Source organism: Dendrobium catenatum, unplaced genomic scaffold (assembly GCF_001605985.2).
Source record: "Dendrobium catenatum unplaced genomic scaffold, ASM160598v2 original_scaffold_71536, whole genome shotgun sequence".
Taxonomy (NCBI): Eukaryota; Viridiplantae; Streptophyta; class Magnoliopsida; order Asparagales; family Orchidaceae; genus Dendrobium; species Dendrobium catenatum.
This window is the reverse complement of record NW_021389983.1, coordinates 498,750-513,045: the sequence shown is the minus strand read 5'-3', so window position 1 is coordinate 513,045 and position 14,296 is coordinate 498,750. Positions and strand designations below refer to the sequence as shown.

The window sequence follows — 14,296 nt, the reverse complement described above, 5'->3', positions numbered from 1 at the left end:
AGCCATGAGAGTTTATATACCCAACAAATGGATAATTTAATAGTAGAGGTAGAAAATGTTGGAAAATCACAAGTGGACATTACTATTGAGATATTTAATGAGCTTCAGATATTGAGATGAGTTTGGCAGAAATCAGCATGTGCCTGCATCAACCGAGTATGGCAGTGTCAGTATACAAATTTTGCTTAGATTGTTTGTTTACGGTTTTTTGATGTATAAGAACTATTGATACTTTAACAGTGTTGTAATTGTAGAATTTTGTGGAATATGATTCTTTATTTGAACAGTAGAAATGTGATTGCACAAAATTATTTTTCTTATGTTTATTTTATTATTATTTGTTGAAATATTAGAATTATTTAATACTACTTTTAAAATGTTTGGATTGTTATTGTTGAAAATCTCAATAGCTTATTATTGGAGTTGGTTTTTTTTATTTTTATTACAGGTTTATGATTGACTTGCAGTGGAATTTCCATTGCAACGAGAGAGTATCATACTTTGTGACGTACATATCCATTGTAAATAGCAATGGACTTGTGGTGGAATATCCGCCACCATTTCTGACACAACCTATGACAAATTTTTTGTAGCAAAACAACCGCAAATTGTGACGGAATTTGCGGCGTTTTGCTAAAACGAATTCGTCGTTTTTCCCAATCAGATTCCGACGTAAATAAGCTGCAAAATGTTTGCGATGGATTTTGTTCGTTGCAAATACTTTTGCAACAAGACTTTTATCGTCAGACTTGAATCGGTCACAAATCCACCGCAAAATAAAACTTGTGACAGATTTGACTTGTTTTGCAGCGGATTTTTCCGTCGCAAATACCTGATTTTCCTAGTGTTTGATACCATGTTGAACAACACATGAAGTACAAAAAATAAGAAGCATATCATAATGATCCGATCACATGACTTTTGAGAGGATCTTAGAGAAAATGATCCGATCAAGTTGATGAAGTAAAGGCTAAGGTTTTGCTTGGGACAACTTTCTTACTGTTTTCAAAAACAATTTTTTAGTACAAAAAACTTAGTTTAAAAAAAATTGTGTACTAGAAAAATGCTTTAAAAAATAGTAAGAAAGTTATTCCAAATAAAGCCTTAAAAAACAATTAAAAAAAAAAGATATCTCAAATGGGACAATTTTTTTTTACTGCTTTTTAAAATAGTTTCTGATATAAAAACTTCTTGAATTAAAACTTTTTATACTAAAAAATAGTTTCGAAAAACAATAAGACAGTTATCTCAAACAAAGCCTACAATAGGGCAAATTATTGCGTCCGGTCACACACTGGGCCCCGATATTTTTGAATGACGTTGCGTGTTTTTATTCGTGTCCGGACGAATCCGAACACCGGACACAATAATTTGCCCTACAAGAGACATACTAAAAAGTTCGTTTGATATGATGTCCCAAAGAGCTCTCTTGTGACAGTTCATAAACCACCAACTTATAGGTGTAGAGCAATGTCAATGTTAGATGACTAATTAAAATTTTTAATTAAATTATAAATTATAAATTATCACGAGATTGAATGTAGTCCACTATATGATCACCAAAAAGTCGGATCCACAATTGTCGAGTCGGCTATTCGATCGAGATTTCAATGGGAGAAGCCACACTCAAACAGGCCTCAAGTCAACAGAGCTCCTGCTCGTGATTTGTCCGAAATCGAATTATTTGATAGCTTATTCTGGTACGTGCAAAAAATTTGATCTGGCCGGAATTCAATCGTCCTGATAAAATAAAGTTCCCATGAGCTCGACCTTTACATATAAGAACAAGCAAGAAGCGCAGGATAGTGTCAACACGTGGCGGCGCTATGCTCGTTAGATCTACAACGGACGTCTACAGATCGTCAGATGAAGTTAAAAATCGGTACGACCGCGTATGCATTGGATTTTGATCGCACTTCCTTTCTATGAGATAGAGAGAAGGGGAGGGGTCGTAATAACTAATAAATGAAATTGAGTTTATGGCAGCGAGGGTTGCAGTATCCATGGCGGCGTTGCAGAGCTTCTAATTCTGTTTCTTAAATATACTCCGTAGGAAAGCGAGAGCTCTGTTGGCCTGAGGCAAGCTCTAGAGAAAAAGTGCGGAGAGAGAAAGAGAGAGAGAAGCAGAAACCAAAAAGCGAGAAAAATAAAGGGGCAGATAAAGCCGAAGAAGAGCCAGCACCAACTGCTGCTCCGCTGCCTCTGTCGCTGCTAACACGCCGCCTCTCAGAAGCTTTAAAAACACAAACGCAAAAAGAACAAAAGATTACTTTCCTTTCCTCACTATATTTCTCTCTCCTCCATACTTCTGCGGAGAAATAAGAGTTTACTAATTAGCAAAGAGAAGTGCTGGCTTGTTTTGATACAGGGAAGAAGAAGGGAGAAGAGGCAAAAGGGAAGGAGTAGCTAGTTCGTTTTGAATTGCTATGGATTTTGCAAAAGAGAGGAGACGAGAATGGCAGATTTCTCTCTAGGCGCCGCGGGAGGCCGTAACCGGCAACGCCAAGTAGCCGAGGAAGTTAACGAAGGAATTCCCCCCGAAAGCCTCTTCCTTTACAGCGGCGGAGGCAGCGCGAGAGGCTTCGAGCTATGGCAGCGCCACCAACAACAAATCCACCAACGACATCAACAGCAACAGCTCTACTCTGCCTCATCCGGCGCTCTTCTCGCCTTCGGCTCCGCCGATGAACCCATCGGACCAGGTCCAGCCCGAACCGGCACTAGAGGCGGCGGCGGGGGCATGAGTTGCCAAGACTGCGGCAACCAAGCAAAGAAGGATTGCGTGCACATGCGGTGCCGCACTTGCTGCAAGAGCCGCGGCTTTCAGTGCCCCACTCACGTCAGAAGCACTTGGGTCCCCGCCGCCAAGCGCCGTGAACGCCAGCAACAGGTCGCCTCCTTACAACAGGCGCACCCCTCACCCACCTGCCACCGTGCCTCCGCCGGAGAAGCCCCAAAAAGGCCGAGAGAACTCTCCACTCGTCCCCCCACCATCGTCACCACCACCACGTCAGGTACTCACTATTACCAAATAGCTTTTTTAAGTTCCATAATTAATTTTTTGTGTTTTAACCAAGCTACATTTATTATTCAGAGTTCTCCATTTTCGAATAAAAAATATAACATTATTCAAATTTCTATCGTATTATATTATATATAATTTTTTTTTTCATACAATAGGAGCTACCTATCTAAATTCATTGAAGCACATGATGATGCTTGATTAGATTTGTTGTTTGTATTCGGAATATTAATGAAATCTTTTAGCTTGCTAATAATTTGACCTCTTTCATAGTGGCCTGTTTACTTGAACCTCTAAGTTACCTCACTTATTTGCACCACTATTCGCCGAATCCTTTGCGTGATTTACCCACCCCACCAAGTCTTTCGTCTATGTAGGTGGTGGAACGGAGGGAATGCTTAGCTTTCCGGCGGAGTTGAGCTCGCCGGCGGTGTTCAGGTGCGTGCGGGTGAGCCCCGTCGAGGAGGTGGAGGACCAGTTCGCGTACCAAACGGCAGTAACCATAGGAGGCCACGTCTTCAAAGGCATACTGTACGATCAAGGCCCGGAGTCTTCGACGGCGCAGTACCAACTGCACCACCGCGGCGATTCCTCTTCCACCGCCCCCGCTGTTGCCGGCATTGAATGCACGGCAACTACCACCACCTCGGTCATGGCGACCACCGCTGGTTCGCTACCTGACCCTTCCTCTCTCTACCCGACTGCTCTCAGTGCCTTCATGGCAGGAACCCAGTTCTTCCCCCACCACCCGAGACAGTAATGCAACAGCTCTGAAGTGGTAGAATCTAACAAATCAATGGCCTGGTAATTACTTTTCTATTATATCATTGCTTCCGTTGTCTTTCCCTTCATGAGCTCTGTGCTTCTTGGGATTCGAATATCTGCGTTCAATTCGTTCGGGTTCGGCCATGCATGGCAATTTTTGCTCACAGAAACCAAGATGCAGTGGAAAGAAGGCCTTCCATTTTTTAAAACTTGTTCTATTCCGGCATTTCTTGCTTCTTTCTCGCGCAATTATTTAAGAAGATTAATTATGATGCACCTCTCTTAGCTGTGAATTGATGGATGGATGTGACCTTGTTCGGCTCCCTTTCTTCAGCCCAAAATATGGAAGCCGTTGAAAAAACTTTTTTTGAAAATATACTACTCAAAATTAACTTTGAGACTTCTAAATTTTAAATTTTTAATACACCTCCTCTTATTTCATAAAATTTAAAGAAAAAAAAACTTTATATTTTTCTAAAAATAAATATCTATAAAAGGATTATTGACTAACTACTGGGGGAAGTTCTAGGAAGATATTGCCTTCTGCATTTGAAGGTGTGGTGGTTGTCAATAATTCATTACTCGAAGAAAAAACAAAAGCTGAAAGTATCTAGTTCTATATTTCCGTTTCTTGCTTTCTGATAGGAAGAATGAAGAGATTCCTTTAAAGAGATGATATCATTCTTCCTTCCTTTGCAAACTGACCATGGTCTATCTTAAACTGGACATTTTGTCAGAAGTAGAATGGGAATGAAAGGGCCTAGAAAACAGATAAGCTATTTCTAGTATATAGAACAAATTCCTGGTTCAGATCTATGATTTGTTTTCATAATTTCATAACTTCATTGCAAGGGGCGTTTGGAAGGTGGGGCATTTATGTTGAAAGAGTTTCTGTTTAGCTTTTCAAATGAATCAAATGTACTGAATGTATCCTATTTAGAAATATTTATATATAGATTGTTTGCAGTAAATATGTGTGCATGTGCTTGGAAACTACTTTTTGAATATTATCAAACACATTCTCTATTGAAACTACTTTATGAATAGTTTCAAACATATATAATACTGTAGAAAACCTTAGTTCACATGTCCATAATAAAATTTAAGTAAGAATCACTTTTTTATGACTGATATATCACTTTAGGCACATCTATTTTAAAAATCATGATTTAAATCAACTTTTTAGTCACAAATTTATCACATTTTTATTAAAAAATGTGATAAAATTTCAGATCTAGGAGTAGGAATTACATTTTTTTAATTGTTTTAAGTTATAATTTTCCAAAAAAAAGTATATGACAATATTTAAAACTAGTTATATATTTTTTAAAATAAATTATGATCCTAAAAGAAAGAATTTGCTATGGAGATCAAAGATAATTGATGTAGGGCATATGGTCATTTGATTTCTTTCTATATCAGGTTAGTAAGATTTGTCCATTTAATTTATAAATATGATTTCATTTCAAATGTTTTATAGTTGTGTAATAGGGATGCATGATTTTCTTCCTTTAAAGTCTAAGGAGTTCAGGCAATTAGTATTTTTCTTAGCCTATATACAGGATTCTAATATTGTTATTAAAGCTTGAACTAGATTATTGAATGAAATATTGTTTTCCTTTCTTCTTCTTATCCTCTTTCTGGGTGCATTATTATATCTCTCATCTTCCCATAAGCCCCTTCATTCTTCTCTTTCATTTTTCTTTGTTATTCAAGCTAAGCTAACATTATTGGACATTTCTTCCCACATTATTGTTATCTTGATATCAATGTTTATGATTTTCTACATCCAGTATCATGACATTTATACAACCAAGAACGGTGAATTATTCAAAATGCTTAGATTATTGGTGGCTATAACATATGAGAAACACAATCACACACTGATTTCCAACATTCAAAATATTTTGTATGAATTAATATATATTTTGTTGTTGATTTATTTCATCAAAGTTATCAAAATCCTCATGTGGAAAAAGGGAAATTTACATACATACCACTTTATTTCATGCTATTTGCATATCTAACACCCAAAACATTAATATTGCATGTCTACCACCCATATACAACTTTAATATTAAATATATTACTCCTATATTTCTATCATTCATACCATCCTATAAATTTTAATATTTCATTTCATGCACCCAAATTAGTTATATGGGTGGTAGGCATGTAATATTAATGTTTTGGGTGTTAGATGTGTAAATAACATGAAATAAAGTGGTATGTATGTAAATCTCTCAAAAATCCTTGAACTATTTAGGAGGTTGCTTTAAAGACTCATTCATATGTCCATATTATATCTTGAATTTTATCTGACAAATAGTTCAGAATTTTAATCTTTATTTACTGTTACTCTATAAAGATTAGACATTCCATTGTTCCTATTTACTCACATTTTTCTGACTAGTAGTTCAGAATTCTATCTGATCAGGCATTCCATTGTTCCTATTTGCTCACGTTTATCTTGATGTTCTCAATTCTTTTCCTGCTCAACCAATCATTAAATTTGTGGTATATGACTTTACTATAAATTTCAGCATGGTTTAAGTTGACTGTTTTCACTATTATCAAATTGGATGTTTTGCCATGGTCGCTACAAAAATCTTTAGATGTTTGCATTGAGTTGTCGGCATCTTCTCTTGTTGATGGAGATGTTATACATGAGACAGTTCTATATCTTCCACCATAATGGTCACCTTCCTACTCTTTGGAGAGGTGAGATTAATTATTTTGGGCGGACGCTTAACTTCGTTCAAAGACTAACTAGAATATGACACGTCACCCTTGTGCTCGGTACCGCGGCTCGGTACTGCTGATGTGGCGCATTTTGATTAGTCTTCGGACAACATTCTGCATTCTGTCTCCGTACAAAATACTCTCTTGGAGGAGTTTTTTTTGACTTGGGTGAATGATGCAAGGAAAATATGATCATTTGCCTTTCTTTAATAACCAAGCAATTTATACAAGAAGTATGTGCCCTAATCTATATAAAAGATTCTGATATCAAATTGGTGCTTGAGTTGGATTATGGAATGAAATATCAATTGCACTATTCTCTTATTCTTCTTCTCGTTTTTTTCTTCGTATATTTCTGTTTCCATATGCCACTTCCCTCTCCTTTATTTCTATAATCGTTTAGTTTTACTCTTGTTCATGTTACACTATTTTCCATCATTTCTCTGATTCATTAGCAGGCAGAGATGAACTAGTTCTACATTTTTTTGTTGATTGCAAACGTGAAACACAAAGGAAATTAAAGTTTCGTTTGGGATGGCTTTCTTATTACTTCTTAAAACATTTTTTTAGTACAAAAATTTTAATTTTTGTATTAAAAAGCTACTTCATGAAGCAGTAAGAAAGCTGTCCCAAACGAAGCTTAAGCCTTTGTTTGGGACGGCTTTCTTATTGTTTCTTGAAGCAGCTTTCAATTTTTGTACTAAAAAATTACTTTAAAAAGCAATAAAAAAGTCATCACAAATGAAATCTAAGAAAATAACTTCTTTAATGATGTCACTACATTAATTATGCTGTTATTCATACATTGAGTTACAGTTTTACTTCTAATATCAAAATTTTTAACATTTATTTTTTAAAAATTAATTAATTTGATAGTAAAATTAAATAATAAAATAAGTTATATGACCCTTTTAAAAATAGTTTTTAGCACAGCCATTTTGTGACAAATGGAATCGAACTTTGAGTGATTTGTGCAATCGGTATCCTTCATAAATCTTTAAAAACAGTGCATCCCACACTTTATAGCCTTATGACAATTAATCTTCATTTGTTTCCACCTTGCTTCTATTTGCTTTGAGCTGCTGCATTGTCTTCATAGTTGTTCAAGTTCTTGGCAATATTGGAAAACTTAATATTATATATTCATTCTAATTGGATATTGGATAGAAGAAATAAATAAATAAAAAATACATTTGGAAACTCAAATGTTGACTGTGCTCTTTAAATAAGAAGATTTGAAGTCTGTAGTGAAATTTTTTTATTATAAAATTAGCTTTCTATCACAAAAATTTTTTAAATTCAATGAGAAAATAGCAAAAAGAAATAGCTAATGATATTTTGGTTGCTGTTTGAAATGCAAAGCAACAAGAAAATTATCGTCTGTTTCTTTCTGGCGCTTCTAGTTTTTTCAAATATTCTACATAAAAGAATATTTGCTTCTTTTTTTAATTTTCTTGTCTTATCCTTTCAGCAAAATATTTATGTTGCTTAGTAAACTGTTTCAAAATTAAAGTTTTTCAACAATTATGTATTTTGGATTTATTTCAATTTTCTTTTCATTGATTCAAATTATGGATCATTTGTGGCTGGGAATTTGAGATGTTTGGATAAGCTGTGAGCATGAATTCATTTAAATTTGATTGAGCTTTCTCTAACGCTATTTTTTTAAAGAAATGACTATTGGCAGTAGCCTGCTAGCTGTTAGTATATGCAAGAATAAGAAAGAGAAAATTATGGTTTCGTTTGGGACGGCTTTCTTACTGTTTTTTAAAGTATTTTTTTAGTATAAAAAATTACTTTAAGAAGTATTAAGAAAGACATCCCAAATGAAACCTATATCAATGAAAATATATAGCTACACGTGGATGGATGCTAGGAATTTAAGTGTATGAATGTAGGAATTTAATTGAGGAAATAAAAAATTTATATGTAAATTATGCATCGTTTGGATAATTTTCTTATTATTTTTAAGCAATTTTTTATTATAAATTTTTTTAACTAAAAAATTTATTAACTAAAAAATTATTTTAGAAAGCAATAAAAAAATGGCTTTCTTATTGCTTTTTAAAGCAGCTTTCAAATACAAAAATTTTAATTTTTTTATTAAAATGTTATTTTAAAAAGCAGTAAACAGTCATCTCAAATGAAGCCTTAGTCTAAAATAATTGTTGTAAATTCATAATCAATTCATAAGTTACTATGTGTTCATTCATTCTTTTCCACTATTTTTCAATTCAAATAATGTCACTGATCGTTGATAACTTCTTTCATGACTAACATGTTAGTAAACAACTCGTGAGTCATTTCTATACTAGCATCTGATAACTACCTGCCTTAATTAGCCTTTACATTTTTCTCATACATGTATATCTGGGACAATTTTCTGATTGCTTCTTAAAATAACTTTCTAGTACAAAAATTAAAATTTATGTACTAAAAAATTGTTTTAAAAAGCAATAAGAACGAAGTATCAAACGAAACTTTAGTTGCTTTGTTATTAGAGAACAGAAATTAAAACAAATACAGCAAATAAGAACTCAAAGAAAAGAGTGGGACATATATGTGCATGAGAAGAGAGAGAGAGAGATGCAAAGGCCTCGCAGTACCAGTAACTAAGAGTAGGGAGAGACATAACTCGGACATGTACGTCCCTCAAGGAGAGGATCATCGGAGCACAGATGAATTATTGAGGGCATGCATCCAATTATATATAGCTGGTGAATCAAAAGACCCCTCCAAATCAGAAAACCTCAATAACCAAACCACCAAAACCTGCTACCCCAATTATCTGGGATGTCCATCAATGCAAATTCAGGGCAACCTACGCATTAAATGATGATAAACCCAACATCAACTCAGCTAGGAAGAGAAAAAACCTGAGGCCCCTATGTTTTCTGACTTCTGTTGTGCTATAGTTGAAGAGAAAAAACGTTTGTTTTTTTAATATTATGTTGACCATGACAGCACGATTTAGTTACTGAATATGAAAGAAATGAGTGCTAGCCGAATGAGGATTGGGTTTAATAGTGGAGAAATGATTATGTGCGGATACTGGACACAGCTTATCATTCAGAGATGAATCAAGTGCAGCCATGTCATCCAGTACCGAGCAGTATCGAGCTCGGTACCGAGCAATACCGAGCCGTGATACCGAGTTGGGGGTGACGTGGTGTATTTTCATTGAATTCTGAACGGCATTCGACATCTACACAGAATAATTCATCTTAATTAATAGTGTTACAAAGTATCCATATTTCTTTTGATGAAGTTCAGGAACTTTCACACCTGGAGGGACATCTGATCCATTTACAAAATCATGAACAATAAGGAAGCTCATTGGATGCCGATAGGATTGGCGATGAGAGCTCAGTCCCTCTTTGCTTGATTTGTGAAATCCTCATGAGTTGTTAGTTCAATCTAAGCATAGGTCATGTGAACTTCAAAAGCTTTGAAAGAGATATTTAATATGAATTGTCAAATCATTCTCAGAAGTCATAATTTGTGTAAAACTTCTTATATACAGAATCTGTAGATCCAATTATTAGAAGCTTTTAGGTTTTGATAAATCTTATCCGAAACCTAGAAAGTCTCCTCTCCTTAAAATCTAGTTCATCCACTACCTTCAAGAGTGAATAGCACTAATAGTAAAAGCTATGACTTTCAGTTTCAGAATGCATGCACGCAATTGCTAGCTGGAAGATAAAAAAAAATTTAAATGTGTTGATCAGAATAAAATAACACAAATGTATAAATAGTAAGACGTTGGAGATACAGATCAGAATAACTATATAAATATTCTTTTTTACTTTGATTTCATTTTAAATTGTTTTTCTGTAATTCTGCAAAGTTTTATGGACAAATTAAGATATCCTTAATTAATATTTAAGAGTAGGACATCAAATATATGTTTTGGTCATATATAATATTACATTTAGATTTTTTTAATTTTTTGCTAAGTGGCATTATAATTTTGATTTTTTTTTAATTAATCAATTGCTCTTGAAAATTAATTTGGCTAGTCGTGAAGTTATGTTAAGATTATATTGAGTTTCATCAAATTTTATTAATGATCAATTGTTCTAAAAATTAAACAAATTAAATCAAAAAATGTTTATATTGTAAATCAGCATTGGTCACTTTATTCTTGTAATATTATAAAGAACTAAATATAAGAAATGCTGAATATGCTTTCACATACTAATGAATAGTATTATCTTTCGTGCGTGTGTGTATATATTCTTTTGGGTTTTATTTTGAGACAGATTTCGTATTATTTTATTTTTTCAGACCGCAACTATAATTTCTATTTGGTTATTATTTTTTTACTGCTTTAAAGTATCTTTTGTGCTATGAGATTGTTTTCTACAACAACTTTGAAAAAAGTTACTTTCCCCACAGCAAGTTTATATATATCCATCTTTATAAAAGTTATAGCTATTCCAAATGGATCCTAAATGTACAAAGTATTTTAAGAAATTGGTATAATGCCCAACTTAGCTTAAAGAAAAAGTCATCATGTACTTGAAATAAAATAGAGATAGCAAAAGAATGAGAAATTATTATGTGTTGATCTAGATAGGATAACTATCCAGTTTACTGAGTATACTCAATAAATACTACACAAATACTCAGCAAAAAAACTACTGAGTATTTGTGTAGTATTTATTGAGTATATACAGTAAACCGGACAGTTGTTCATATCCGGACCCTAAATAGGAGGGGAGTGAAAGCTTGATATTGTTATACGATTGTATACTGCACTCATTTCAAGTGAACAAGCCAACAAATTAAGCCTTTTCTTGGGTTGTAAGCTGGGCAGTCTAATGCTACTTCTATTTTGAAGTATGCTTAAAACTAAAATTATGTTCACACTTTTATTTGAAAATAAGAATAGTAGTATTATCTTTAACACATTTTTAATAGTGTAATGCTTTTTAACTCAACCGCTCTTCCTCAACACTTATAATAGAAAAGAACAAGGCGTGCCGTGTACTAGCTTTCATATTATAGTTTACTTAAATTTAGATTAGTGATAAAAAATTTATCAGAGAAGTGAATTTGCTGGTCAAATCCATCTTATCTCCTCTCAACAAGAAGTTCTTTGAAGAGTACCATGGACAATCTTCATCGATTTTTCTGGAAAAGAAATTGGCTTTTTTTGTTCAGGAAATTTTCAATGGAAGCGCCAATCCTATAAAAAAGATTAAGAGGTCATACTTCTCTACCGCTCTCGATAAACCCTGAGAAGCCGACCTGCCTCTTCTTAATTAATCCATGTTTGCTATGATGATTGCCTTTTTGAAAGAGAGCCTTTTAAAAGAGAGATTATTTTTAGTGGCTTGCTCCACATGCCGAAGAAGGAGAGATTATTACGTGCAGTGTCCGAACAGTGTCCAGACTCCAGTAAAAATGCGTCACGTCGCCTGTACATAACATGTGTATAGATTTGTACACATGTTGTGTACAAGTTTGTACACAGTGTGTGTATATGACATGACACATTTTTATTGGAGTCCGAACGGAGCTACATCTGGACTCTGTACGTAATAATTTTTTTTCTAAAGAAGAGCATTTAAGAGGGATAAAATCATTTTATTTTTATCATAATGACAATGATTTTGACATTGAGGATTATGTTGAAGGTTCTTTAGAGAAATTGGTCAAAGATGACCATCTAAAGGAGTCGAGCGCCGGGAAGACAAGAAACTCACTAAAGAATAGCAATCGTAGAAACCCATCCTTGCAACTAAATAAGTTGTTCATATCATCATGGCCATTAAGGTTATTATTGGGGGAGCTAATCTGGAAGTTGTTTGATAACACAGCCTGAAGAGATTCATGCATCTTCTTTTTCTTTTGATCATATTATCTCCTTTTCTAATAATGATCTTCCTCCATATCAGACTATCTATGAAAACTGCAATTTCTTCTCTGCCAATATAAACCACTAGAGGTCTTGGATATTCTTGTGGATATCAGCTTTATGAACGTTCTCTTTCCACTTTAGGAAATTCAGCTCTTTGAGGTGGATTTGCGGTGGACTTTACGATAGAAAATGTTTCCTCTGAAATAGAGGCGGACTTGTGACAAAAATTATCGTTGTTATTTTTGTAACGGATTTATGACGCCTAATCCGCCACAATTTTGCGACGGAAACTCCATCACAAATCTTCCGCAAATCCGTCACAAATCAGCACAATTCAAATTGGATTACTCACTTTTTATTTCATTCACTCTTGTCATGTGTTTTGTTGTCGTGCTCGTGATGTTCCTTCTTCGACGACCCTGTGCCATGCATCATCTCCTTCGACGATGTTCCTTCAATTTGCCAGCTCGTCTCTAAATTTTATTTGGCTCCATTATTGTTCAACTTTTCTCCTTCGAGACTCGACGACGTTCCCTTACTAAATTGGATCGAAAGTTTCACATTCTAATCGGAAAGCAACGACGGGAGCTCGCTCATTAAGCTACACATTCTTATCAGAAGGAACGACGGGATATCACTCGTTGTGAAAGTAGCTTTCTCCCTTTCGAGTGCTTCTTCGGCCAAATCACGTAAATTCGCCATAAATCCTACATCCAAACAGCTTATTCCTATTGGATGGGATCGACTTCGAAGGCAATCTTACTTTCATTTCATTTCAAGTTTATTGTTCATACTTTATGGTTACATACTTAGGTGTGATGGATAGAGATATTATTAGTAGAATACAAGTTGGATGATTGAAGTGGAGGAATGCATCAGACTTGTTGTGTGATTGAAAAGTCTCTCTCAAACTTAAAAGAAAATTATGTATTATGGTAGTGACAGCTGAATGCTTTATGGTGCAAAATGTTGGCCATTAAAAGTGAAGCAAAGTATTAAGTTAAGTGTTGCAGAGATGAGGATGCTTAGGTGGATGAGTGATTTAACTCTTAGAGTTCATCGTTCATAGTGATTGTGTAATGGATGGAGATATTATTAGTAGAATTCAAGTTGGTTCATTGAAGTGGAGGAATGCATCGGGCTTGTTGTGTAATAAAAAAGTCCCTCTCAAACTTCAAGGGAAATTATGTAAGATGGTAGTTGTTGTGTTGAGTTTGAGTTTAAAAAGGGGATTTGCTTTGCATTGAAAAGATATAAAGCAAAGTTTTTTTTTTTCATATTTAAAATTGATTTTTGAATTTTATACTAAAATAAAATATCCATTGGGAATGATATACCACCTCGAGAGGTGGAAATAAGATTCCTTGATGAATTCAAATTTATAATTGTAAATTCTATCCTGAATATCGTAGCTAAATTCTGAAGAGAATTATATATGACCCCAAAGGGTCAAAATGATGTTCGATCAAGTATTAAACTACGATAAATTGTTTATGATATCATTAATTAATCTCAGATTCAATGTCACAATAAAAAATGATATATCTTTCCAAGGGAAGAATGTATCACCCCTTATCGATTATTTGAATATGAAGATAATTATCATCGTTGATTTTCTTGATTTTCCTAAAAAAAGTTAATTGAATTTTAAAATTTGAAATGAATTCTTAAATCTTTAACAAGCACAAGCCCTCATAGTTAGTTACATCATAAGAAACCTAAGTTTTCTACAAAAACTCTCAATTAAAATAACGACTAAAATTTTATTTAGAATTTTCCATGAGTGATATCAAGAGAAGTGAGGTTTGAATTTCAACTGAGATTGGATCAAATTTGAGCATTTATTTATGGAAGACAATAGTGGAGAAGTAGGGGCAATTAGGATTCTGAAATAATTTAAA

General features: G+C 34.1%; 1 protein-coding gene across 1 annotated transcript; it reads left to right on the top strand.

Moving 5' to 3' along the window:
* Nucleotides 1-2,455: 2,455 nt before the first annotated feature.
* On the top strand, nt 2,456-3,782 carry LOC110108971 (protein SHI RELATED SEQUENCE 1-like). Its single transcript, XM_020839844.2, has 2 exons — nt 2,456-3,014; nt 3,400-3,782. The coding sequence occupies exons 1-2, from the start codon at nt 2,456-2,458 to the stop codon at nt 3,780-3,782; spliced, it is 942 nt and encodes a 313-aa protein (XP_020695503.1).
* The last annotated feature ends 10,514 nt before the right edge of the window (nt 3,783-14,296 follow it).